At 39.3% G+C, this 27,606-nt stretch overlaps 2 protein-coding genes across 8 annotated transcripts; both read left to right on the top strand.

Annotated features, from left to right (window-relative positions):
* Positions 1-965: 965 nt before the first annotated feature.
* LOC146695497 (phosphoglycerate mutase 1-like) lies at positions 966-6,065 on the top strand. The gene is made up of 4 exons (XM_085477716.1): positions 966-1,268; positions 1,933-2,207; positions 3,282-3,462; positions 4,865-6,065. The coding sequence occupies exons 1-4, from the start codon at positions 1,130-1,132 to the stop codon at positions 5,032-5,034; spliced, it is 765 nt and encodes a 254-aa protein (XP_085333842.1). The 5' UTR covers positions 966-1,129; the 3' UTR covers positions 5,035-6,065.
* A 2,837-nt stretch (positions 6,066-8,902) lies between these two features.
* Positions 8,903-26,395, top strand: slf2 (SMC5/6 complex localization factor 2). 7 transcript variants are annotated; one of them, XM_085477710.1, is made up of 21 exons: positions 8,903-9,136; positions 9,817-9,851; positions 10,387-10,863; positions 10,985-11,233; positions 12,340-12,385; positions 14,930-16,353; positions 16,476-16,558; positions 16,640-16,753; positions 16,857-17,024; positions 21,687-21,792; positions 21,873-21,960; positions 22,046-22,187; positions 22,321-22,408; positions 22,503-22,679; positions 23,036-23,130; positions 23,566-23,653; positions 23,850-23,972; positions 24,102-24,179; positions 24,276-24,362; positions 25,283-25,351; positions 25,466-26,395. In XM_085477710.1, the coding sequence occupies exons 3-21, from the start codon at positions 10,396-10,398 to the stop codon at positions 26,033-26,035; spliced, it is 4,263 nt and encodes a 1,420-aa protein (XP_085333836.1). In that variant the 5' UTR covers positions 8,903-9,136; positions 9,817-9,851; positions 10,387-10,395; the 3' UTR covers positions 26,036-26,395. The 7 variants fall into 7 exon arrangements, with proteins under 7 accessions (XP_085333836.1, XP_085333833.1, XP_085333834.1 ...); XM_085477707.1 differs by having other exon boundaries at positions 10,334-10,863; XM_085477708.1 differs by lacking the exon at positions 8,903-9,136 and adding an exon at positions 9,207-9,404 and having other exon boundaries at positions 10,334-10,863.
* Positions 26,396-27,606: the final 1,211 nt, after the last annotated feature.

Here is a 27,606-nt window from a genome sequence, read left to right as displayed (position 1 = left end):
CTGCTACATTTCAGTGTCACGGGGGTGATCCTGGTCATTTCCCCATTAAAGGGAACTGTTAAGCTTTTCTTTATGGTGGCTGTGGCTACAATGTAGCTTGCCATCACCAGTGTGTGAATGGGTGGATGACTGGATGTGTGAAGCGCTTTGGGGTCCTTAGGGACTAGTAAAGCACTATATAAATACAGGCCATTTACCATTTCTTTATTTCCTATCATGAAAAATTATACCAATTACTGAAGTGGGTGTTCATATTACAGATGAACAAATAATAAAGTCATCATATATACAAATAATCTCTGTAATCTCTGCTGGAAAATAAGAGGGGCTGTTACTAATTTGGTTGCCAGGCACTCAGAAGCATAGCATCTCTATCCAACTGCTGTTCAAACTTTCTGTTTGTGAAATGCAACCAATGAGAAGACAGCTCAACAAATTATGCAATACTTCTAATAGAGTAAATATGAAACGGGTATTGATAGCAATAGATTTTAAATGTATAGCCATTTCAGTAAGCAGTAGCAACAGTTAAATGTTTTATAGGCAAAGCACAAACAGGTAAAATAGAGATGCAACCAGATTATTGCAAATGCAAATGTCCATTAGAGAATTAACTTCTTTGCCTTTCTTACATGCTGCTTTCTTACACTATACCCATAAAATATAATATAAATATATTCATATTTCAAATATAAAATATGTTTTGTAAAGTATTAACTAATCGCCAGATAGATAGATAGATAGATAGATAGATAGATAGATAGATAGATAGATAGATAGATAGATAGATAGATAGATAGATAGATACTATTGAAAAGACAAACAGCCTAAAGAAAATCAATAGAGTACAATGTACAACATGAAGGTCGGAGATTCTCCACCGTTCACTCCCACCTCGCCCATTGGTTGATAAACATCATTCTGCTGAGCCTCATTGGTTCTGAAAACCAGGAAGTGGGGGAGTAGCCAATCCAAGGGATAAAACGGTTTGACAGCAGCAAGTGGAGTCGTCTATGTCTCTGGAGTTGGGGGGTATAGATTCGGCATCCTCAGCATCCTTCAAAAAAATACTTAAACTAACTAGTTTTCATTGACTGAAGCAATCGGCTGAGACATATCTGTATCACTCATGGCAGCCTACAAATTAGTGCTGATTCGTCACGGAGAGAGCAACTGGAACCAGGAGAATCGCTTCTGTGGGTGGTTTGATGCAGATCTGAGCGAAACAGGTGAAAAGGAGGCGAAGAGGGGAGGACAGGCCCTAAAAGGTGAGGACGAACCGATGTGAAGTCTTCCTTCATTCCGTATGGTATCGCGCTCTCGGCAACTAGCAATTGCATAACCGCATACTCTGAGCGCATCGGGTCATATACCGCCCCCTGACCGTGTGCAGACGTGCTGAGGCGATGCTTTTATGTGGCTGCATTGCAACAGAAATAAAGGCCTGCAGAGCAGAGAGGGGAAAAAAACCTTCAAAGTAATGTATTTAGTTAAATGTTCATGCAGCTGGCTCTTTCACCCAGCTTCAATCAGAAGACCTAATTTTTTACGGCTCAATAATAGCTAGATTTCTGAGCCCCAACCAAAATAGTCAAGTCATTTTTCAGTGCAGTCATACCAAACAGCGGTTATTGTGTTATAATTAGATGCTTTTCATTGTTATATGCACCATACCTTCTATTATAAGGTTGAGGTTTTTGACTGCAGAGGCATATTGGAGACATCATCTTGAGCTCTGAGCAATCCTAAATTTAATTTCTGCAAGGCCTGAGATACAGGCTTGTCTCTCTCTATACCATCATTGGCATTATTCCAGGTGTTATTCATAAACAGCAGAGTGAAGAAATGTAATAACTACACAACTATGCAAGAAATATATATTTTACCAGACAAAAAAACCCTGCAGTGTCTCACACTCTATGAATCTCACAGATGCTAGCTTTGAGTTTGACATTTGCTACACCTCCGTGCTGAAGCGAGCCATCAGGACACTGTGGCTGGTTTTGGACAGCATTGACCAGATGTGGGTGCCTGTTCATCGGACATGGCGGCTCAACGAGCGTCACTACGGAGGCCTGACGGGGCTAAATAAGGCAGAGACTGCTGCCAAGCACGGAGAGGCTCAGGTGAAGGTCTGGAGGCGCTCATTTGATATCCCACCTCCTCCCATGGGTCCAGACCACGACTACTATACTATCATCAGCAAGGTAAGATATCATATTGGCAGTGCATGAACACAATCAATGAACTTTGCTGACGTCCGAGAGAAACAATGGTTTTGTACATATTGACTTTCTTAATCAAGTATCTCCAAACAAACGTAACAAAAATGAGCCACGACTTGAACATATCTCTGAATCCAGGCCTAACCAGCTTTATGAGAGAAATCAGCAGAAATGGCACGAGTGTTTAGAGAGAAAATAGTGGATTTAACATCATGTGTCTCAATCTTTTTATCTCCAGCATACCGGCTGGCAAGTTTGGCTATGCTACACCCAACACAGCGGAAATGGCGTTCATACGAATGAAAAAAGTGGCACAAAAAGAGCCCAGTATGACGTGAGGGTTAAATACCACAACAGTGCATAAATCAAGCATGGCCACCACAGAGACGTAGTAGGTTACTATTTGCCAGTAGGAGCCTTAATGCTATTGCCTAATACTAAGTTCAGTGTGAGTTAATGTATGACTGAAAGAGTTCTTCTGCATTCAGGTTCAAAGTTCAAGTCAAGGTAGAAACAAATTTCTCATGTCTTCCTTTCTATTTTTGAAATGTGTAACGTCGGGTTGCGTTTAGTGGTTGAGAGGAGGCGGCAAAACACCTAGCAGGGTAGCCAAAAGAATACACACTCACGCTGGCGTTGGGGATTCCACAGTGTGTTCTTTAATATACCTTCTCTTCATCAACCATATAAGCCCGGTTGAACGGCTGCAGCTTAACAAACATAGTGCACAGTGTTCGTACAACCCATAACGTTGCAAACAAAGGTGTCTGGAGAGGTAAAACATAAAATCCGTCCCTCCTCATGTACTAGCGTGCAAGCACATGTCCACACCATCACAGAGAGAGAGAGCAGAGAGACCAGTGGCACACACTGATGACACCATCAACCCTCGACTTGGGTGTCTCAAAGGGACACCACACCATAGTGGCTGTTACAAATGTAATATAAAAAAAAAAACGTGGGTTTTTTCGGTGGGGGGTAAAATAAAGCTTAAGATGCTATCTCAGTTTTTTGTTCTGTTATTTAGTTTGTACAATGAAGTTGTTATGTTTGCAGGATCGTCGTTATGCAGACCTGACTGACGACCAGCTTCCTTCCTGTGAGAGCCTTAAGGACACCATTGCACGGGCGCTGCCCTTCTGGAACGAGGAGATCGCCCCTCAGATCAAGCAGGGAAAGCGGGTGCTGATCGCCGCCCATGGTAACAGTCTGAGAGGGATCGTCAAGCACTTGGAGGGTGAGTAACACTAAAGCTTCACTTAGACTTCTGCGAGAAATCTACATTCTCTGGTTACATCCTAACTGGTGATGTAACCAGAAACTCCTTTTATCCCTACACCACAACCTTTCAAGCAATTCACGTCGTAGTATGCTTGCAGTTACATTGTAGTTACATTTCTCAGGAGGTCATGTAGAAGGTTGCAGCGCAGTGTTAAAATGGGGTTCTGGTTATAGTGTAAGTTACGGCGGAAATCTGATGCAAAAGTATGAGTCACATGGAAATGTTTTAAAATTCAGAATTTGACTTGGTAGGTTCACAAATATATATTCATGCTTTAATGTTCAAAAAACACATTATTTTCTCATACTGTTCACTGCTTAATCACCTCTACTTTATATGTTATGTTTATGTATTTGCTTGAAACTAGCGACTGAGCCCAGAAACACATCAAGAAAGTGTTTACTGAAACATAAGTAAACATAAGTCTTTTTTGTAAGCATAGGGGCACCCCCCCCCCCCCCCCCCCCCCCCCCCCCCCCCTCATCCTTCAGAAGAATGCACGTTTAACCCTTTATTGACCAAGATTCATACAAAATGTTTCTTAGGAACAGTTGAATTCTCTATCTAGCCCAACTGCTTGAGAGGAAAGGTGATGTGAAGTTCACATGGTAAACTCCAGGTGGAGCTGTTTCTTCTTTTTTGTTTGTTTGTGCTCAGACAGCATAGCCTTGTGAATCCATTATGATACCATAAATATCCCCGTAAAGCTTGTCTTTTCTTCTTTCCACAATCATTTGAATTTTGTCTTTAGCATAAACAGTTATGCAGTTACAGTCATTTTAAAGTTAAGGTACTTCTGCATTAGCTTTACATTTTCAGCACAGACGCCATCCCTGTTATTTAGACTGTCTCTGCACTTCATTTTAGCTCCTTTCCTCCCCATGTACCTTTGATAATGAGTGTTGACACTTCACTATATATCAGTTAAGATGTGCTTTGACAATCTTTACAATAGGTTAGGGTTTTTTCCAGCCCTGGTAGGCCATATCGGTAGAGAGCACCCTCACGAACCTATTCTATTTTGTTCTGTAGGATGGCTTTAAATATGAAAGAAAAGAAAAGCAAATTAAGGGTCCCCCCTAGGCATCAAGGGTGAAGAAGTTAAGGCCCCCCTTCCAAACAAAAGGGTGTTCCACTTGGCTAGTTGGTTATTATAAGCTCCTAAGGACCGAAAGATAAAATAAACAGACATTAATGAGGGAATATAGCTATAGCTAAAAGCCTAGGCTAGAGGAAAAAAACAAAACAAAACAGGATATGGTTATACAGAGAACTGGGGAGTACCCTGTAGTCAATCACTCTGTCAGCAATTGCAGTAATTCTGTACAAAATGACATTTTGTCTGTTCTTTTTGTAGGAATGTCAGATGAAGACATCATGGAGCTGAACCTGCCAACAGGGATCCCTATCCTTTATGAGCTCGACAAAAACCTGAAGCCAGTGAAGCCAATGCAATTCCTTGGAGACGAGGAGACTGTACGCAAAGCCATGGAGGCCGTTGCTGCTCAGGGAAAGGCCAAGAAGTGAAAAACACCATGAAAGCTCCCTTTGTGTTCGATGGAACAGGTTGTCCCTAACAGCTGGCTTTAGATTAGTGTTTCCTCTAAATTCTGATTTATTTTTAGTTGTAATATGTGATGAATATACTGTAGTTTGCTGTCTGTTTGTACAGTACAGGGGAGCAGTAGACAGTAAATGACTGATAAACATTAGAGCCATGGAGCGCATGACTTTCAAGAGATTGTAAATATTTTTGCCTAATTATTACATTATAATCTTATATTCTAACCTTTACAGTGCAAGTATTGAAAGAGAATTAGCAATGCCGTCAAAAAAGACAATAACTAGAATATGTAATTTATGTCCTTTTTCACTAATGACAGAATTATAACACTTTGTTTTTGTTGTTACATCAAACAGGTCTTTGGTTGTGACATCGTTAAGCAAATGGCTGTGATATCTGAATGCCTTTAAATAGTAAAAAAGCAGAGGAAAGACTAAAATCCACGTATCCATTTTATGCTGCAGGCAATTCCAAGGTTAGCAATACTATTTACATGAAGAGATGAGGTCTCGGTTTGCCTCACATACAATACTGCTACTTTATTTTGGTGAGAGACTAGCAGCGGTTAAGAAATTATACCTGTTTAGATGGCATTGTTATTTCTCTGGGTGACCTAGGATACTGGGATATTGTGGGGTATTATAAATTAATTTAAAATATAGATTTTTTACATAAATAGTACCACCAAAGTGTACAGAAGTTATTTTCTAAGTCATTAATTTCATGCTTTTCACTAATAACAGGATGTAATGTTACAATCTCTTGAGAGCAGGATGGGATGATAAGGAAAGGCTAACAGTCCTTTTCTCTTATTTTGCTTGTCTATGATTGAAATATATGCTGTCTCCTATGTTGTTGCTGTCTGTGTTATTTGTTGACATTTTGAATGGTGCTATGCTGTGTGTTTTGCACCGTACATGTCATCAATCCACTGTTTAGACAATGATATTGTGACAAATGAATCATAGGAATAAAGATAAAAGGTCTACATTTATCATTGCACTTGTTAATGTGTTTCTTTCTCCTCATCCTATTCCATCAGCTGACCTTGCAGCTGATTTTAGACCAGCTAAAAATGTGTGAAGTGGTACAAGCAGTTATTAGTTTTTGGGGGGAATTACTTTTTCACACAGTGACAGGTAGGTCTGGGTGGCTTTTTCCCCTTAATAATTGAATTTAGATCTGCATTTTGTATTTACTTGGGTTATCTTTGTCTAATATTAAAATGTGTTTAATTATGTGTTTGGTATGTAAATGTAACAAATATCCAAAAGTAAAATGAATGAAGCATGAAATCTTGGTGGTGGTCAAACCACAGTTTTGACTAAATTCATGAAGGAGAGGGTATTTTTTTTGTCCCAGGGGCATATTGTATTTGCAAGACATTTTCCAGAATTAACCATTTCTCATGACGACCTCGAAAAAAATGAAAAATTACAATGTGGGTTCTAATAGATGGATTCAGCTCTATTTCTGGAGAAACTGATCAGGAAGGCTGGCTCTGTGGTCGGCATGAAGCTGGACACTCTGGTGACAGTGGCAGAGAAAAGGACATTAAAGAAACTGCTGGACATTATGAACAATGCTGGGCATCCTCTGCACACGGCCATTAACAACCAGAAGAGTCTGTTCAGTGACAGGTTGCTTCTCCCCAAGACAAGAACTAACAGACTTAAAAACTCCTTTGTCCCACACGCCATCAGACTGTTTAACTCCTCTCTGGAGGGGAGAGGGAGGGGAAACAGGAGGACAAAGGAGGGGGGAACGACTAAGCTGTAGTGCCTCTTCACCTCACTGTACAATACCTTGTGCAATACTTTTTGTAAATAGTCAACAGTGCAATAGACTCAATACTTGAAATGTGCAATTCACTTGTATTTTTATTTTTTATTCCTATTTATTCTATTTATCCCCTTTGTATATTTTATTTATATTTGTCTCTGTATTTATGTGTGTGTGTATATATATATATATATATATATATATATATATATATATATATACACACAGTGGGGCAAAAAAGTATTTAGTCAGCCACCGATTGTGCAAGTTCCCCCACCTAAAATGATGACAGAGGTCAGTAATTTGCACCAGAGGTACACTTCAACTGTGAGAGACAGAATGTGAAAAAAAAAAATCCATGAATTCACATGGTAGGATTTGTAAAGAATTTATTCGTAAATCAGGGTGGAAAATAAGTATTTGGTCAATAACAAAAATACAACTCAATACTTTGTAACATAACCTTTGTTGGCAATAACAGAGGTCAAACGTTTACTATAGGTCTTTACCAGGTTTGCACACACAGTAGCTGGTATTTTGGCCCATTCCTCCATGCAGATCTTCTCGAGAGCAGTGATGTTTTGGGGCTGTCGCCGAGCAACACGGACTTTCAACTCCCGCCACAGATTTTCTATGGGGTTGAGGTCTGGAGACTGGCTAGGCCACTCCAGGACTTTCAAATGCTTCTTACGGAGCCACTCCTTTGTTGCCCAGGCGGTGTGTTTTGGATCATTGTCATGTTGGAAGACCCAGCCTCGTTTCATCTTCAAAGTTCTCACTGATGGAAGGAGGTTTTGGCTCAAAATCTCACGATACATGGCCCCATTCATTCTGCTCTTAACGCGGATCAGTCGTCCTGTCCCCTTGGCAGAAAAACAGCCCCATAGCATGATGTTTCCACCCCCATGCTTCACAGTAGGTGTGGTGTTCTTGGGATGCAACTCAGTATTCTTGTTCCTCCAAACACGACGAGTTGAGTTTATACCAAAAAGTTCTACTTTGGTTTCATCTGACCACATGACATTCTCCCAATCCTCTGCTGTATCATCCATGTGCTCTCTGGCAAACTTCAGACGGGCCTGGACATGCACTGGCTTCAGCAGCGGAACACGTCTGGCACTGCGGGATTTGATTCCCTGCCGTTGTAGTGTGTTATTGATGGTGACCTTTGTTACTTTGGTCCCAGCTCTCTGCAGGTCATTCACCAGGTCCCCCCGTGTGGTTCTGGGATCTTTGCTCACCGTTCTCATGATCATTTTGACCCCACGGGATGAGATCTTGCGTGGAGCCCCAGATCGAGGGAGATTATCAGTGGTCTTGTATGTCTTCCATTTTCTGATGATTGCTCCCACAGTTGATTTTTTCACACCAAGCTGCTTGCCTATTGTAGATTCACTCTTCCCAGTCTGGTGCAGGTCTACAATACTTTTCCTGGTGTCCTTCGAAAGCTCTTTGGTCCTGGCCATGGCGGAGTTTGGAGTCTGACTGTTTGAGGCTGTGGACAGGTGTCTTTTATACAGATGATGAATTCAAACAGGTGCCATTCATACAGGTAACGAGTGGGGGACAGAAAAGCGTCTTACAGAAGACGTTACAGGTCTGTGAGAGCCAGAGATTTTCCTTGTTTGAGGTGACCAAATACTTATTTTCCACCCTAATTTACGAATAAATTCTTTACAAATCCTACCATGTGAATTCATGGATTTTTTTTTCACATTCTGTCTCTCACAGTTGAAGTGTACCTCTGGTGCAAATTACTGACCTCTGTCATCATTTTAAGTGGGGGAACTTGCACAATCGGTGGCTGACTAAATACTTTTTTGCCCCACTGTGTGTATATATATATATATATATATATATATATATATACCCAGCACGCAGGGGCGTGCTGGGTGTTTTTTTTTTTTTATATATATATATATAACAATTCTGTAACTGTAACTTCGGTCGTTGCTGTGCTTTTTTTTTGGAAGTCGAATTTCCCAGAGGAACCCACCCGAGGGATTAATAAAGTTCTATCTTATCTTATCTTATTTCGGAAGCACTGGAAAAAGACTTGGGGAAATAGTTTGAACATCTACAGAAAGAATTCCTTTAAAGTGAAATACTTTTGAACTCCAAGTTCCATGATGCAGTTCGTGTCGTCTAAGCGGTTGCAAGCGGGAGAGGATGTTTGTGGCACCGGGAATCACCAGTAACTTGTTATTGCCGCCGTATGTAGTTGCAAACAGACTTCCCAGTCCTCAAAATGAGGAAAGCAACAGAAAACTAAGGAGACACTCGGTATGAATAACTGCTAACTGGTCATTTGCACGCGCGTTAGCCAGCTAGCTAAACATTACTTCCTCAAACGACATGCTAGTATTTATTATGCATTTTATTATTCGCTAGCTAGCTACAGAAAGACGTTTATGTAGGTTCTAAAATAAAACGTTCATAGATGGCTTTGTTTCTTCTTAAAGCGAGTCCAACACGACGCAAGGAACTGATGCTAATGAATAACGCTGTCATATTTAGCTTTCTTTTTCTCTAGCTCCTAGCATATTGACAGGTAATAATATTTAACGGCTAGCCAGTTTGTTGACGTCTGTTTGGGACTGAGGTTCTCAAGCGACACTGCTAGGTTATGTTAATTTCAGGCGATAAGACATTTTTATGTCAAAACAACATCACGACATGTCAAAGCGTGAAACTATTTGATCTCATGTTGTCACCTCAAATAGCATGCCGTGATTGGTAGCCATTAGCCAAACAGAAATTCTCTAGCAAGTGTCTCCCTCGTTTTGTCTGTGGAAGGTTAACTCGTGCTTTGTTGGACGTCTTCTTTTTCTCATTTTTTTGTGTGTGGGGAGAAAAATAAAACAAAAACTGAAGTTGCGTCATTGTCGTCGGCTTGGTGACCGGGCTAACTTCAAACGTTAATAGAAACATGTTGAGTTCCCATTTCTCTGTCTTTTTTGCAGCCCACTTGGAGCTTGCTTCTCACCGAGAAGTAAAGGTGAGTCGAAGTGACAGGTCGAGTGTTAATTTTCATTAAAAATTTTTACTTTTACCTGCTCCTTGAGACTTTGCCTCTCATGTGTATGCTTTTACTTACTGTGCAATAAAGCACTCGACTGTAATGTTTATGATGTAAGTTTTTGTTTGTTTGTTTTATTATATAGTCTCACTTATTGTGCAGTTTCATGCTGTGGGACTGTCAATGAGCAGTTAAATCAACAACTGAGCCAACCAAAGAGTCAGAATTGAGAAAAATAAGTTTGTCAGAGGGAGATCTTTTTGGCACTCTTGTAAAAGCTTAACACAAGAGGGTAAGCTAGTCATTACTTTTCTCTTAAAACAAATTCAGACCTGTAATTAAAAAAAAAAACCAAAAAACAGATGGATAATCCTTAGTAAGTACAGTAAATGGGTAAGGTGTAATGTAACAGGTTCTTCAAAAGACCATAATGCATGCATCATATTTCCTTTTTACCTTAGTAAAGGACCTTGTTGTTGAGCAGCGCTCCCTATCCAACACATCTTTTCACCAGGAGACTCCAATGAAGCCTTCTCGGGTCCCTAACCGGCTTTCTAATCCACCACAGAGGAGAATGTTGCCAATTCAGGCACCTGAGGTGTGCTACAGGGACAGAATTGGTCCACACTGGCAAAATCATCATCCCCCAGGACTAATCCATTCATCAGGATTTAATTCAAGCAATTCACTTAATCTTGGTTCCCCCGTGGAAAGACCTTATTTTATGCCAAAGGAAAGGTTGGGTCCTCCAGAACACTTTGGTCAACCTCCAGGGCTTGTGCCAAACAATCCAGGTACCATTAGGATGTCATTAAATCCCCCAATACCAGGAGGCCATCAGCCAGGATCTTTTGACACATTTTTGCTTCCAGTGGCTATCAACCAATCGCCATCTTCCCACATAGGCCGAGATCAAGCGACTGAATTCAAGGCTTCTTCATCCAGCTCAGAAAGTAAAACTGTAACAACACAAAGACAAGAATCAGATAAGGTATTGTTTCATCTTTTTTCATACGGTTTTAGGAGAAACTCAGATTTTGTTCTGGTTGAGTGTTTTTATGATAAATATGATTAGTTATGCTGAGTTGATGTGGTTCTTAACGTTTTGTTAGGCTCAGTCCAGTGATGTGGAATATTCTATACCTACGGTCCAGCTGCACAGACCATCTGTGAGTGTTACAACCCCATCATTCAACTACAGAGCACCCAATGAAGTTCACCCACAGTCCCCTTCATACTCAAAAGGCTGGTATCCTAATATCAGCCATTGGCCCTCGCAGGGCTACCATCTCCATCCAAAACCCCACTCATCCGACAGTAGTCGTTTACCCATCATGCATATCTCTGTAGCCTCTTCCCAGGTAAAGTTTTTATATATTTAATAACACAAAGTTTATTTCGAGTTTTGAAATCATGATGAATGCTTTCTACCTTTCCAGTCTTATGCCAGGCTGGTCAGGCTAAGAGCTTTTCATTACTTGGTTGGATTGAGGATAGAAGATGACATAGCCAGCCTCGGCAACATGATTTTTTTTTTTTTTTTTTAAATCAATGATTTAGCATTATAAACAGACTTAATTGCCCTTTTTTCATCTTACTATTTAGCAATTTCTAAATTTAAAATGGTTTTTAAGGAAGACAGTAGGAAGACATGTCTTATTAACATGTTACTGTATGTTATTTAACACAGAAGTAAGGCAATTTAAGAGCACCTGTTGACTTACAAACAGGGAGAATTTGTTGCTACCTTTTGAGTTTGCAACACCACCATAATATCTATTTTTTTAAACCTGAATCAGATATTAAAATATTTGTGAACAAAATCAATACTGAGACTAACTATGATTAAAATTTATGAAACTGGCAATAGTTGGAAGGTATTTAGCTGTTTTCACACATGAACTGTGGACATTGTCAAGAGATTAGATTTTTTTGATATGGGCTGGTGTAACCCAATCTCACATGTAGCACACAACAGGAGATTGTCTGCATCTCTTTGGTTCTTATTACTGTAAATATTATATATTTATATTACGTATATAAATATTACATTTGGTTTAGGCGAGGGGTGGCAGAGCATGGAAAGAAAACTGAGCACTCAGTTTCCATAAGACAAACTGGCTATTATTATAATTTTATAATTGACTTTATAAAATGGAGCTGGCAGGTTAAAGACAGTTGTTTTTTTTCCTGATTCAGCTGGTTTGATTATTTGTTTCTTTCTCATACAAGTTAATTGGGTATTGTCTAGAAAAGTTTAGCACCAGAGGGCATGCAGAAAACAGCTTTAAATAAGTTAAAGTGCATTTACTAGCTATTTATTAAGTCTGTTTATTTAAAGAAATAATTTCTGAACTGGTTGTCACTTGTTTTGTTTTTTATAAGATAAATTGCATAGCCACAATGTTATTGCTGTTCAAATATCACTTAAGTAGGTCACTAACTTTTTTTGTCTTTTTTTTTGCAGAGCCAGCAACAGGAGCAAACACCTTCAAGTGAAAAGTTAATTTCAGGTAATATTGTAATTTAAAGTAAATTCTAAACTTTCAGATAGGTTATGTTTGGCAGTATTGCTTGTTAAGTCCTGTAGCTTCAATACACTGAAAATATCACTGACCTGCAGGTAATGTGGGGGGGTATGAAAAGGGGGAAAAAAACAAAGCAAAATGCTTGGACACTGCTAGCACAGGGCGCCCACACAAACGCAAAACAGAAGATGAAGCATAGCTGAATATGTTTCCAAACCAACTTCATTCTAAGCCAAAGACTAGAAAATATGGTGAAGCATATCTTCCCTTTGGTTTCACCTGCACAAGTGCCGAGGTAGGTCTCCCCTGCAGAATTGGTTTTCCAATTGTGGGGAGCACGCGCTGGGCTGTTCAAATTACGGACAAACAGTATCCCACATTCTTGATTTTTGGTTCACAAACACTTCTGATAATAACTAACTACTCCTGACATTTTGGAGATGTTAGCTCTTTATACAGTAAAGTTACAGTGGGATACAAATAATATCAGGCTGATCCTGCCACGATTTGTTCCCTGGGTTCAAATCTCGGACAAACAGTATCTCACAGTTGTTTATGTTTTTGAACTCATTTTGCACAGAGGCATTTTTTGAAAAATGTATTGATAGCAATGTTGAACATTATTACACAGAAAAAAAACAACTACACGTAAAATAATTACATCGCGACGCCTCTGCCTTTGTAAATGGAGGGACAGTAACTGCGTGTGTGTATGTAAGCGTTTAAAAACTGAAGATAGTCAGATTAACAGTATTTTGTCTCTATCTGTCATTCTGCAATTCATCTCATGTAAACAACGTGGCGCACAGCGTGACGTGAAAAAAGGCACATACCTTTGACGTTGCATGACGAACTCTGTATTCCTCGTCCACACGTAAATACAAAAAAGGAGTTTTAAAAAAATCTCAGTTTTCAGTGATTCGAAACACCGTTTACGTGTGGACGAAACGGGTGCGTTTTCAAAAATACCCGTGTAGGTGTGAACGTAGCATAAAAGAGTTAGTAGTTTATTTTATTACTACCTGTAATTTTTTGCAGATTGCTTGCATTTGCTTAATTGTTTACTAAATGTTTGAGGTGTGAAATAAACCACAATGGAGCAAAATATGGGTGTGTGTGGTTGGAGGATGTGTTTGTGGGGGGGGTCCGAACATTTTTCTTGTAAAACAAAGGGGAGCCTAGCAAAAAAAGTTTCCGAACCACTGTCTTAAGTGATGAAAACAAATTGTACTAGGCTGACTGTATGGTTGGCATGCTGCAACAACGTTATTATTATTATCATTTGTACAACCCATAAAGTATTATCCCCGTCCTCTAAAATGTACACTTGGCATAAAGCAGTTAGGCAGGTAATTTTCACCTGGCATTCACCAAATCCAAACTTGTCTAATGGGTCAACTGGTCAACGGCCAGATAGAGAAATGTTATTTGTTATTCCAAAGAACATATTTCCACTGTTTCACGGTCCAGTGGTGCATGCTTTACATCACTCTGATTATTGGCAGTTTGCTTGATGACATAATGCTTTCATGTCATTAAAACCTATGCCATACTATCACACTCCAAACACACAGTACTTGTCCTGATGTTCATGTCAGATGAGGTTTTTAAAACTGTGAAGTTACTGAGAGTTGGCAACTTTAATGCACTATGTGCCTCAGCACCCACTCTCTAACTTTATGTGGTCTGTCACTTTGTGGTTGAGTTGCTCTGGTTTGTAAACGCCTACACTTTGCAATAGTCCTACTTACAGTTGATCATACAATATCTAGGAGGGAAGAAATATCCCCACCTGACTTGTTGCAGTGGTGGCATCCCATTACAACAGATGCTTGAATTCAGTGAGGTCTTTAGGTTGACTCATTCCTTCGCAAATGTTTGTCAAGGTAGACTGCATGGCTTGGTGCTTAAGTTTTTACACCTGTGGCAGGGATTGAAAACCTGAATTCAAAGTTTAAGAAGTATGGCTTTTAAAAAATCCCCTAATCCTGATCTGTTGTCACTATAATTTGTGCTTCAGATGTCCCTTTAGGAATTTCTTCATGCTTAAAACAAAAAATATCACCTACTCTTCTTTATTTTCATGTGACATATAGAGCTGCAGTAGATATTTTCATGATTGATTTGTTGGTTGATTTAAATGTTTAAAAAAAAAAGAAAGACTTTTTCATCTGAGCTGTAAAATATAATACCTGGGTGGGGGGGTGTCCATTGCATATGTGGTTTTGTCTGATTGCTATTTGTGACTCTAAAAAAAATAGTAAATTTGAAAGCCTGGAATCATAAAATGTATAACCTTATCCTTTAAAAGAAATGATGAGTTTATTATCCGAATAGCTGCCAGTAAATTTCTGCAGTTGCAGACTATCATTCTTTTGTGAACAGATTGAGGTACATTTATCTGATGTGGATAGTAAAACCCTTTTTAAGACAAAGTTAAAACTATCAAATTCTGGTCATTTTGTAGACATTAATGAACCCTCAATATTGTTCAAAAGAAAATATCATCTTTTTTTTTCCTTTCTCCAGCAGTGGACTTGAACTTCTCATCACACAAGAGGCGCAGCGAGTATGAATATGGTTCAGAGAATGCCAAGAAACCATGTACTCAAGGGGCAAACTCAAACAAAACGGAGACAACAAAACCCACTGTTCCCACTGCACTTGCGCCTCAGCCGTCAGTGATGCATTCTTCAGAGTCAGCAAACCAACACAAAACCACAGATGGCTATCTACTTACAGAACAGGCACGTGGACAGTCAGCATGCTCAGAGCTGTCATCTACTGTTGGATCTTCTCAGTCATGCTGCAAGTCATCATTGCATAAAGAATGTACAGAGAAAATAACATCAACAGGTGCAAAGGAATCATTTATAAATTATTCTCAGAGTCATGTACCACAGTTAAAGGAAATGAGATCACATGTAAAGCCAAATGAGGGAAGTGTGAAAAAGACAAGCGAGCAAAAAAATAAAAGGGATAAATCAAGCACTTTGTTCAACTCTGATGTTCCTCAGAAGGACACTACTAGCTCTTCACCTGCTGAGTTAGGCAGTCACCACTCTGGTTTTTCTTCCAGTAGTAGCTCTGTCAAGACCCCGAAAAGAAGTAATCCCAGAGGAGAAAACAGAAAACTCAGCAGTAGCCCTCACAAATCAACCTCGAAACCAAATTCGAGCTCTTTGACTGGTCGGACAGGAGAGCGGAATAAAGCTTCTCGTTCACGAAGACCTGTAGCTTCTTATGACGCCAATGATCTTTTCACTCCTGATCCTGTGACTTACATTGTTAGCTCCTCAAATAAGACTGTAAAACCCAAGATAGATGGGGAAACAAGCAAAACAACAGAGAAAGGTTCATCCAGCATCGCAGGAAGCTCCAGCAACTCAATTACTGAGTCCTCTTGTGAGAAACATCAAAACTGCAAAATAACCGGTCCTCTTCTTGAAGCATCGTCCACTTTACCTAATCCACTAGGCAGTTTTCCAACTGTAACGTTAACACGGGTAAAACTGGAAAACTTAATACCACCTCCTCGAGATAAGGACACCAAAAACAGCCCCATCCCTTCTTCACACAGGCAGCTTAAGGGTGACCAAAATCCATCTCTCCTCTGCAAAAAAGTGAGTACAGGTGCTGTAGAGACTGACAGTGCTGCTGCTGAACAGACTTCTACCTCCAGTTATTGTCAGTCTCTACCACTGAAGGGGCAGGAAAGTAAAGGTGATAACAAGCAGATAAATGAAGAGGATCCCATAGATGTGGAGCTGGACTTGGGGCTGAGTTTTGCAGTAGATGTGGATCTAACCCAAAGCTCCCATAGCAGTGATGATGAGCAGCTACTTTCCTTGGAAGAGATGATGGAGCGTGCTACTAAACCTCCAGATACACCTGAGAAGGGAACATTCTCAGATCCTAGTCCACCTAGACGTCTGAGCTCTCAGTCAAAAAATGTAAGTAAAATGTCTTGGTCTTTGTTGTACGCAAAGTTGTTACTGTATAAAAATAAGCTTGCTGAGCTAAAGGACAGTAAAACTTTATTTGGATGTTAACTATCACATGTTGTTTTCCACAGCAACCATTTCAATCCACAACAAAGTCAGGCAATTACAAGAACAATCTTGACCAAATACTGAAGGAAATAAATAACAATAAAAAGTGAGTTGTTCATAAAGTTTCACTGCCGTTTCATTTCAAGAGCTACAGCATCTTCACGAAACTCTCTGCATTATTCACTAGATCAAAAGAGATTGAGAGACAACTGCTAACTGCATGTGAAGAGGACCTGTTGAAGATAGCTGAATATGAAGAAGCAGAGGAGAACCGAGAGGAGGGCATTTCTTCCGAACAACAGTAAGGCACACAAAGACATGCTGCCACTTTATATTTTGTCTCTGGGGAACCGTGTTTTCACTGTAGTTAGCTAAATTGTGAACTGCTCGAATTTGTTTACCAGGGAATTCTTGCAGCGGTATTCATTGATGTCTGCTGCAATCAAAGAAGTCCCTCCAGGAGAAGAAGTGTTCAACCTGGAGAAGTTTGGTCAGATCTTTGACCAGGATACATTACAGCTCAGGCAGTGCCTGGTCAATCCACAGGGAACAGCACAAAAAACTCTTCTGTGGTGAGCTGAATTTCTGTGTGTAAAAATGAAAGGGCAACATTTGTTGTACTTTTGTACTAAAAATTAGATATATGTAAGTAATTATTGTTTGGAGTGCATGATTTTTTGATGATTTTAAACCTTTGCCCAAATACTGCATTAGCAACAATTGTTCATCTATAATTTCTTTAAAGTTGTCTTGAATACTAATTGGACAAATTACATTGAATTAACCTCTGGGGGCATTTTTGTTGCCTCAGCTTTAAAGGGTAAACTGGTCTTCCAATTCAGCTAGAAACTTAGCAGAGAAGCCCAGACTTCCCTCTCCCTGGCCACCTCCTTCAGCTTTTCCAGGGTAACACAGAGGTATTCTCAAGCCAGCCAAGAGATATAAGCCCTTCAGCATGTCCTGGGTCTGCCCCGTGGCCTCCTCCTGGTTGGACATGCCTGGAACACCTCACCCAGGAGGTGTCCTTGTCAGATGCCCAAACTGCCTTAACTGGCTCCTTTCGATGTGGAGGAGAAGCAGCTGTATTCTGAGGTCCTCTCAGATGGCTGACCACCTCACCTTATCTCTAAGGGAGAGGTTAGCCACCCTTCAGAGAAAGCTCATTTCTGCTGCTTGTATCCGTGATCTCATTCTTTCCATCACTATCCAAAGCTGCAGCACCAGTCTGTTGATCGCCTACTCCCCTCACTCGTGAAAAAGACCCCAAGATACTTTATTTTTCTTTATTGGATAGATGCAGTGAAGGCTGACAGGAAATCGGAGGGAAAGAGAGAGGGGGAGACATGCGGCAAAGGGCCACGGGTCGGACTCGAACCCAGGCCGGCCGCTCTCAGCCATGTGGTATATGGTCGCCTGCTCATCCAACTATAATAATCCAACTAGATACTTAAACTCCTCCACTTGGGGCAGTAACTCGTCCCTGTCCCGGAGGGAGCACTCCACCCTTTTTGGGGTGAGGACATTGGCCTGATTGTGCTGACTTGCATTCCCACCGCATCACACTTGGCTACATACTGCTCCAGTGCCACCACCTGATGAAGCCAACAGAACCGTGTCATGAAAAGCAGAGACAGGGTTTTGAGACCACCCAAGTGGAAGCCTTCTACCATTTGATTACACCTAGAAATTCTGTCCATAAAAATTATAAACAGAATCGATCCAAAACCCACCAAGAATGAGTCCGACTTGTTGCCGGCTATACGGACCAAGCTCCTGAAATGGTTATTTAAGGATTGAATGGCTCGTAGCAACTGGTCAGACACCCCTATACTCCTGCAGTACCTCCCACAGAACATCCTCAGGGACCCAGTCGAATGCATGTAGACTGGTTGATTTTCTGACTGACTGACTGAAATTTTATGTCAGCAACCATGTAAATCTACCTCTACTTAAACAGAGGTTTTATGAGTCCTGCATAGTGTATCATGAACAGAGGATTCAGTCTCTTGAAAATAAACTGTTAAGTGGGTCCCAAAAGTCACCAGATCTATTTGCAAAAAACAATAACAAAAACGCACAAAGTTAGCAACACTGAAGTTAATAATGGTAGGAGGAGTAGGCATGTGGGAATGATGATGGTAGGGTATGATGTGGAGGGTTAGGGAACATGTGGAAGCCTAACCACTGGTCATTGTAGGACAGCTACACAGAGCAGATAGTGAGAGCTCTCATCAATAAGAAGCTTCTATGAGACTCGTTGTTTCTTGGCTGGAGAGTGAAGTGTAGCCTTAAGAATCACTCAAAGATCATTTATGGCCCTTTGAGAGCTTGTGTGTGCTTATTGTAGCTGAGCAAGAGACTCTTCGGTGTGTAACTGTTGGGAGGAGTGTTACAGTCTGTCTGTTGAACTATATAAAATATAGTTAGCAGTGAGCTCGTGTGTAATTTACTGAGATTTATAGAGTGTGTTTTCTTTATGTATGATGTTGTTTTTTGGGTTTCAGGTACGCTTATTAATCTTGCTACTTTTGATAATTAGTGTGAATGCTTGAAAAGCATTCACAGTATTGTTCTTCTAATCTTTATTCTTCTATTTTATTATTATCTATTCCGTACGTTTTTTGAAAGCCTACTCCTTCAAAACCGTTCAACTTAGAAAAACCATTCAAACACCATTAGATTCCTATTCTTTTGGACATGATTGCTTGTATTTTTCTCATTTTTAACATTTATATTTTTAATTTTATTCAACTTTATTCAACAAAAATTTCCCATGTATTTCAATGGGGAGACCCTTCAAATTCTCATTCAACTTACTCATTTTTAAACTCTTACTACTTCAACATACGTTCACATAGAGCCACCATTCAAACTTTAAAACGAAGACAAGACATTCAACTATTCAACTTGTATTTATCTTTTCAATATCTATTATACTTTTTCTTCAGTTCCAGTTTAAGTTTCATGATGTTTTTTCACCCGTTTCAGAGTTTATAATGGGTGTGTATGGGACGGAATGTTGGGGCTAGAGTGAGGCAGCTCAACTGCTAGAGTGAGAGGAGCAAAAAAAAAAAATCTTAAAATCTTTTTTAAAACTGCTGCTGTGTCCGCAGCGTTTGCTCTACAGGTATGATTTTACCCTCAAAACGTAGCCATGGCTGTCCTCTTTCATCCAATGTGTTTACTATTGTACTAGGTGTTATGGTTCTTTCATGAAAGTCACCAATGCACAGCCTCCTCCCTCCAACTCTTCCATAGACTCTAATGTTAAAATGGCTCAGAAGGTTCGTTTGAAAATCAGAAGAGCATGGTGTCTTTCCACTGTCACCACGTCCATATAATAAACTCCACAGGCATGAAAACTGAGAATTCAGTAGACTAGAAGCTGCTGTCACTCACGGTGAAAGAATTTTGTCAATACGACTTTTACTTTTCATTTGGGAACGATTTGTTTCGGCCTGACTTTTCTGTTCATTTTAAGCAGCAAAAGTGAGGTGCATGTCTGTGTCCGTGTGTATGGAGCCATTGGGTGCGGTCACTATAGCAACCAGGCTCACACCTGCCTGCTTAACGAGCTCTGCCTGCCACTGTACCAAGATTCATCTTAAGCACTTCTCTTTCAACTGCTGCTGTGTCCACAGTGTTACAGCCATCATTTTACCCTCAAATTGTCGCCATTATTGTTCTCTTTCCAACCCCGTATCTTTCAAAGCTCAGGCATTTAAACTTTTTAAACTGTGTGGATCAAAGTGGAGGGATCACATTTGAGTCATTCAGTGATTCAAAGAATATGACCTTTTAATATTCATTCAGATGTTTTCTGACTCTAAATGTTCTTTTCTCATTTCTTAGGGTTTTCTAATTTACATTTAAAACATTTTCAGTTTTTTTCCAACTCCTTCTTCTGTGTAACCTTCAGCTTTTAGCAGTTCAGCACCTTTGTTTTCAGGTTAAATTCGTTTTTTTTTTTTTTGTTTTTTTTTAATCTCATTCAATATTTTTAACTCAAAATTCAGCAATTAATTCATTTCAGTGCATACATTCAGATTCAAGCATTCACACTGCAGTTTCTTCAGAAAATGCACTTTCTAGTTTATAATATTATTATTAGTATTAATATGTGTTCACAGTCTCTTCCTGAGAGTGAGGAATATGGCTTATTAATTTAATACTGAATATTGAATCAGTACTGTATCACAGATACCCAAACCCATGATATGGTTATGGAATTCAGAAAAAGTTGTATTGGTGCATCCCTATTGATAGTTCAGCTTTCTGTAAGAAGTAAACATCCAATAACACTGCAGCTATGGGCATTCGTTCAGTGTGACTATTACTGGGCTCTGTGCTAATTTTAGTTTTATATATTAATGACATTTTTCAAACACTGCTTTTGACCTCCAGTGGACATCACGGATGCTTTTATTATCAGCCGGTTTGACTGTAGGATAACTCTAGTGCATGCTGTTTGTTCCCCCAAAAAACAAAGATATGAGGAATCTTCAGAAGCATGGGAGATATTTTTGAAGTATGCACTAAGTTAGCAACTTGAATAAGGTCAGGTAGAGGGCCATTTTTGGAAGTGTCAAGTTCTTCTGAGTCCCTCTGTGTTGGCTTTTTAAATTTTAAACACCAAATTATTTGCATAAATTACTCATTAGTCTGGGGGAACTCCAAACCAAATACTTCCTTTTCCTGCATAAACACCAAGAATCTGATAACAAATTTTGACAATAACATACAGAAAGGAATCTGTCTTGTATACCAATAGCATTAAAAAAATACACAAGTTTAAATTAAGACCTGGAACATTGGTCTTAGCTTATTATATTTTTTACAGCAGCTTTACTCTGTGCTTGATGTTTATTAGATTTGTCAATAGTGTGCACTGTACTTCAGAGTGGCGTGACAACCTTTGAACGAAAGGCTTTTTTGTACATATCCTAAGGCCTCAACGTACCTTTTTCATAATCTAATATGGAGCCTTCTGATAAACTTCACTGAGGACATTTTACTCTCAGGGTAATGAACAACAAGTTAGGTCTTGTCAGGAGAAACTACAGTTTGACCTGAAGGCACTTAGTAAAAAGGTAAATTAGCACAGTTAGTCCTATCCAACACACTGCACTCAGGGATGTATTTAAGTTTGCACACTCATTTTCAACTCTTAGTTTTCCTAAATAATGAATAACTTTGATCTTTCTCTCCACTTACACTCTCCTGCTTTACATCAGGTCCAGCCCAGCTCAGCTGCGATTGCATGTGAATATCGGATTGTTTCAGGAAGCTTATGACTCTAGCTCACCCTGTCCAGCTCAGGTTACCCGTTTCCTTTTCAAGGTAGGTCTGACACACACCCGCACTGTGTTTGTTGTACAAATGTTTAAGCTTGGGCAGTAATTCTTTGTCGATCTCATCAGATGATGTCAGTCCATAGTGAGAGGATGATATCTGAGAAGTTGCTACAGGCCCTCTGTGATATTGCATTGACTGCTGCTTATCAAATAGGTCAGTGCTGTCCTTCCTAAGCTTTTGGTAGTTTGTCTTTAAAATGTACATAGTGTTGAAGTTCTTGGTGTGAATACTTCCACAGTGAAATATGGAAACCAGCAGTTTAAAGTGTGGGTTCCCAGTTTATCTGACGTGACGCTGGTCCTGATGAACATGGGAGTGCCGTTTGTTAAACTCTTCCCTTATGAGAATCTGCAACCTCCATTCACAGAAGGAGATCTGCTGTGAGTGTCATCACCATATGACTCGCTCATTCCTTTTGTTACCTTCTATATAAAACTATAACACGTGAGCTGAAAGTTGTTTATTTGGTCACTTTTTAATTTAAAGGAGTTGAATTTTTCTGTGTTTCTGCAGGGAGGACGTCTACATCAAAAGTGATAGTCCTACCCACAACAAGGAAGAGACCACTTTCCCTGAACACAACTGCAGTAATGTTTTAAAGGTAGTAGACAATAAATGGCTGATGACGTTTGAGAGCTTAGCAGATTGAGTACAACTCCACCACTCATTGTTTTGTTTTTTAATCTTGTTTATAGTACCTGTCTTACTGCATGGGTCTGTGCCCACGTGCATACAGCGACAATGAGCTGCTGTTGATCCTTACTGTAATGAGTCACATCGGCCTGGAAACGCGTCTCATCCTCGAGTCGAGTGTGGCACTGGAGCCTCTGCTGTGTAAAATTGTCAACAACATCAGGGATTGGGACGCTCTGGTCAGTGCATAAATGTCATTGTCTGGCACTTTATTTCCTCACATTTCAGTTTGGCACATTAAAGCAAACAGTTTTCTTGTAGCTGTTGTGTTTAATCATCCCCTAAGTGGTGTATAGTATGGTTGTTCCTTATGAAGACATGTAATTAATCTGCTTTAGAATATTAACACGTTCTAACAATTAGCTCAGTTTTCTCATTTTATACTCTTTACATTGACTAACAACAGATTTTAGGATTTGTTTCATAATTCTTGCATTAAATACAAAGTACTAAACGACCAAGCTCCAGATTATTAATCTCAGCTTCTTGGCTTGTATGGCTTTAAAAACTTTATTTACTTGCTTTATGTCTTTAGCTGCCAAAAATCTGCCTGGCTCTCACGGATTTGACAGATGATCACCACAACATGTGCCTATTAGTTCATCTCCTGCCTGACAACATTCGTGGAAAGTGAGTCTTTTTATCCTTCTTCTTTTTTCACTATCTACTCATATATACTTAATTTCTAGATATACTGATTTTCTGATTATTGTGTTTATCTGATTCTGATTTATTTATGCATTTATATACACAGCTGAATCTAAGAAATTTGTCAGCCAGCAGTTGATGGAAGTGAAAATGAAAGGGCTTAGATACTTCATGTATCAGCATGTCTTGTTTTGCTTGTGATATTCACAAGATTTACCATCCCATAATACAGCACTATAACCTACTATGCTCTGAGCTACAGAATAGCATGAAGACATGTAAAAGTGAAATAAAGCCAGTATGAAAACAAATACTTTCAGCATTTTGTGATTTATTAATTTTTTTGATTTTTTTTTTTCACAATACCATACCATTAAAAAGAAAAATGTTCTTTTTATGTTTGTTTTATTTGGACAGAGAGTTGCGCCGACATCTAAGCCTGTGCATGATTTCTAAGTTGTTGGATGGAAATTGCAAATACAAACCTGTGGAAAGAGAATTTCAGGTAATTGGGTTAACTTGTAACCTTGGCAGTTTCCTTTAAACCCAGCGCTTGAAACACTTCTCACATGTAATTTTAAATTATGTACCGGTACATTAATCCACTCATCCTCAGGGTCGTGGGGAATTTGAAGCCTATATGCACAATAAATATGTAAATCAATTTAATTAATAGAGTTTGGTTTTTGTTTGGTATTTAGCTCTCTGAACTGAGGCCATACCTTCCTCGCATGCAACCTTCCTCCCTTTTCCGACACATGACGAGCTCTTCTGGAATGAACCAGAAAGATAAAGAAGAAGACCTGGGCACACTAGACCAGCAGGTGATCATTTTGTTACAGTCTGAATTGCAAAATGTTCCAACCTTGACTTGTTTTACATCCATAATAACACCTGGACATCATTTTGAAAATGATTTTTCTGACCCAAGATCCTTTTATCATTTCTTCCAGTCCTACTACCTGTGCTATAGCCTTCTGACATTAGCAAATGAAGCATCCAACTTTCAGTTTTTTCCCGCTCACCAAAAGGTAAATTCTTTTTTCCAGTCTTATCTGATTTTTAGATGTTATTGGCCTGATTTTGATTGAATGTTTAAACCCTTTCCTTTTTTTTCTGTCCCTCAGAAGCAGCTGCTGTTTTTGTCAACTGAGCTGGAAACGCATGTTAAATGTGACATCAGGGAGAGTGAAAAATGTCTTTATCGCAGCAAGGTAAGCATGATTTAACAAGTGTGTGTTTGTGTGTGTGTTTTTCTGCAATTCACAAAATAAAATCTACAATACTTTTAACCAAATATGGGAGCCGCTGGTCCAGGCCTATGCTGCTCAAAACTATTTTGAATGTTAATGACTTGACTAGTCATTCGCCAGTAGCTTGTTAGCAGTAACACTAAGCAGACAGAATATCAGTTATTACCTCTCAGCTGTAAAAGGCTTTTTTAATCGACATTATGAGCAGGTGGGTAGACACTTAACTTTTTAAATGCGATAACTCAAAAACGGGGCAACATAGAAGCTTCAAATTGATACCAGAGAACAAGGTGACATCGGATTTAGAAATTGATACAATAGGTGTGTCTACTAGGACATAGAAGGGAAGCACTGGTGGTTGCCAGCATTTTTGCATCTTTGTCATCAGATTCAACTTGTTTTAGATTGACCTGAGATCACAAGTAAATCTGGTGCTTTTCCCCCCATGTATTTAAGTTCCTAATTTGAAAAACTTACCCCACAGTTAATGCGTTAGGAGTTTTCTCTTTCCTCCTAATGGCAGCCTTTTCTCCAAAATTAAATGTTTCAAGTTCAGTTCATAGATAACACTGTACACAGATCTGTTAGTCAAGATATCAAAACTGCTTAATAGCATTTCACAGATTAGCAAACAGTATAGATGAGGCTAGACCTAATAGACAGTTGTAATATATTTCCAGATTAGGAACCCGTTTAACTTGCTGAAACTCTATGCCAGAGACATCTGTACTACTTTATATTTATATTAAATATATTCATATGAATCATCAGAAATATCAACAAATCATTGCAAGTTTCTTTTCAGAGGTTCTGATAAATGACATTTTTAGTGTGCTACATAAACCTGTATGAGAACTCTTGCCTTCCTCTTCTTTCTCCAGGTGAAGGATCTGGTGGCAAGGATCTACACCAAGTGGCAGATGCTCCTTCAGAGGACAAGGCCTCTCGATGTACAGTATTCACACACATTATTTAAATAATTTCTTTACAGGATGTGTTTACTTTGTGTCTTAAAAGATAATTTTATAATCTTATTGGCTATGCTGGTCTTTTCCCTTCTCTAGGATAAACTGTATGATTATTGGCAGCCTGGGGATACTTTGGGGTACAGCCAGGAGGAGCAGGAGGATGAAGATGACACTGCAGAAGAGGAGACTGTGGTGGAAGAAGAAGTAGAGGGGGATGAAGAGGAAGATGGAGAAACAACTTTAACTGAACAGAATGAAGCTGTCATGGTTGCTGAGGGAAAAAAAGATGCCAGGGTGGAGCCAGAAGAAGACACGAAACTTGGTGAGACAGAAAAAGACACAAATGTTATTGCAGCAGAAGAAGGCATGACATTTGGTGAACAAGAAGATATGAACACTGCAGAGACGGAGGAAGACATGAATATTGATGAGGTGCTAATGGAGGAAGATGGTATCCCAAGTGACATAAGCAAAACAGAAGAGGAAAAAGAAACGGTACCTGGGAATTTAAACCAAGTAGTGCCTGAGACGGATCCTCAAGCACCCTTGGAGTCTGAGGGAGTGGATGAGCAAGTGGCTGCTCCCAACATAGGGCATGTTGATGAGGACACTGAGATTGAAGAAAGAAAAGGAACACACCCGGCACCAACAGCTGGTTTATTCTGATAGAGATGATCAGTTTTCAAGGCTTTAACAGCCATTGCCTTATGTCATGCTGAATTTGCACTATTTACCAGACCTCTTTTCCTAATTCCAAAAGGTTTGAGACTTTCACAGTGATTTTAAGGCAAACTGTGTATTTACCTCAGTCAGTGAGGTTATGTTTTTGTCGCTTTTTTTGTCTGTTGGCACATTTAGGCACAAGCTTCCAGGCTGATATATTTTTATGAAAGTTTGTGGAAAGATGGAGCATTGGTATATTAAAAAATTCATCGTTTTGTTGTTTTTTTGACTGCTGCATGTGTGCACATTGTTGTTTTATTGTTAAGTGGCCAAATATGGAAAATAAACTTTAAGTTAAATTAATTTCTTGTCTCCATAAGCAGCGCCAGACAAAATGTCCACCCACCAGTGTTTACAGTACTGTTGTGTTAGTGATAATCTTTCTAATATGCAGAAAAGTAACAGTGAGAGGATTTGTGGAAATATCCATGACTTGCTATTGTAGCAACAGATTAATGACATTTTTTCATATTTTGGCTAAACGTTAGGCAGCTTGTGAAGTACCAAGGAAGTAGATTGGTTCACACATTTATTTATTTATTTTTTTGGTCTCAAGTAATGTTTATTGTATTAAGTGTCACCCATGTATGCATTTTTGTTTTGCTTCCACGGAACCACTTTCTTGGAATTTTTTTTAATATCACTTTGTTACCAGCAGCATATTACAAAAACACATCCTTTTTTCACAATTATTTAGTTGGAACCATGAAAAATGCCAAAAATAAACACATTTTCACAGGCATAAAAGAGTGCTATTTGGCACCATTAAAGTGCTGCCAAATGGTATGCACTGTCCTTTAAAATTCTGGACAAATGTTGGACAAAAAAAATGTTAGGAAGAAAGTGTACTCCACGTAAACAAAATCTTAAAGTCATGTTCTTAAGAAAAAGGAAAACATTCAACGAGAGATGTATCTGGCCCCTCAGTTGATCCATTTACTCATCAGAGTGAGCTCTCATCAGAGATGGTCTTGTCCAAATTGGTCTAATTAATAACACAGAAAGGTACAGTCAGAAACTCCATGCAATACTATCTACAAAGCATCAGATTGGTAGTTGCATCATTTTTCAGCATGACAATAATCCCAAACAGTGCAGTAAAAGCACAGATGGATGGAAAAATGCACAAAAGAACGATCATAGATTGGCCTCCCCAGAGCCCGGACCTTAACATTGAAGCAGTGTTGGATCATTTTGACAGATAATGGAAGAAAAGTCAGTCAACATCTAAAGAAGAGCTTTGAATGTCCTTCAAGAAGCCCGGATAGTTATTCTTGAGGACTACTCAAAGAAATTACTACAAAGCTTGCCTATGAGAGTTCAGGCTGTGCTGAAGAATGAAGGTGGTTGTACTAAATATTGACCTTCATCTTTGGCTTTTGTATAAACTGTTTTTACCTTGTGTAACGTAGTTCCATGTATGTTCGCCTATGTTTAAATAAATTACATGTATATCCCATTTTCACAGTGAAATAAAATTAAAAGACTTTTGTACAGCATTTTAGTTTAATTTT

This window comes from Copadichromis virginalis, linkage group LG13, assembly GCF_057382275.1.
Source record: "Copadichromis virginalis isolate Kocher_CV1m ecotype Utaka linkage group LG13, C_Virginalis_male_GT1.1, whole genome shotgun sequence".
NCBI classification, from domain to species: domain Eukaryota; kingdom Metazoa; phylum Chordata; class Actinopteri; order Cichliformes; family Cichlidae; genus Copadichromis; species Copadichromis virginalis.
The sequence above is the reverse complement of the archived record's forward strand: the minus strand, read 5'-3'. Positions and strand labels throughout refer to the sequence as shown.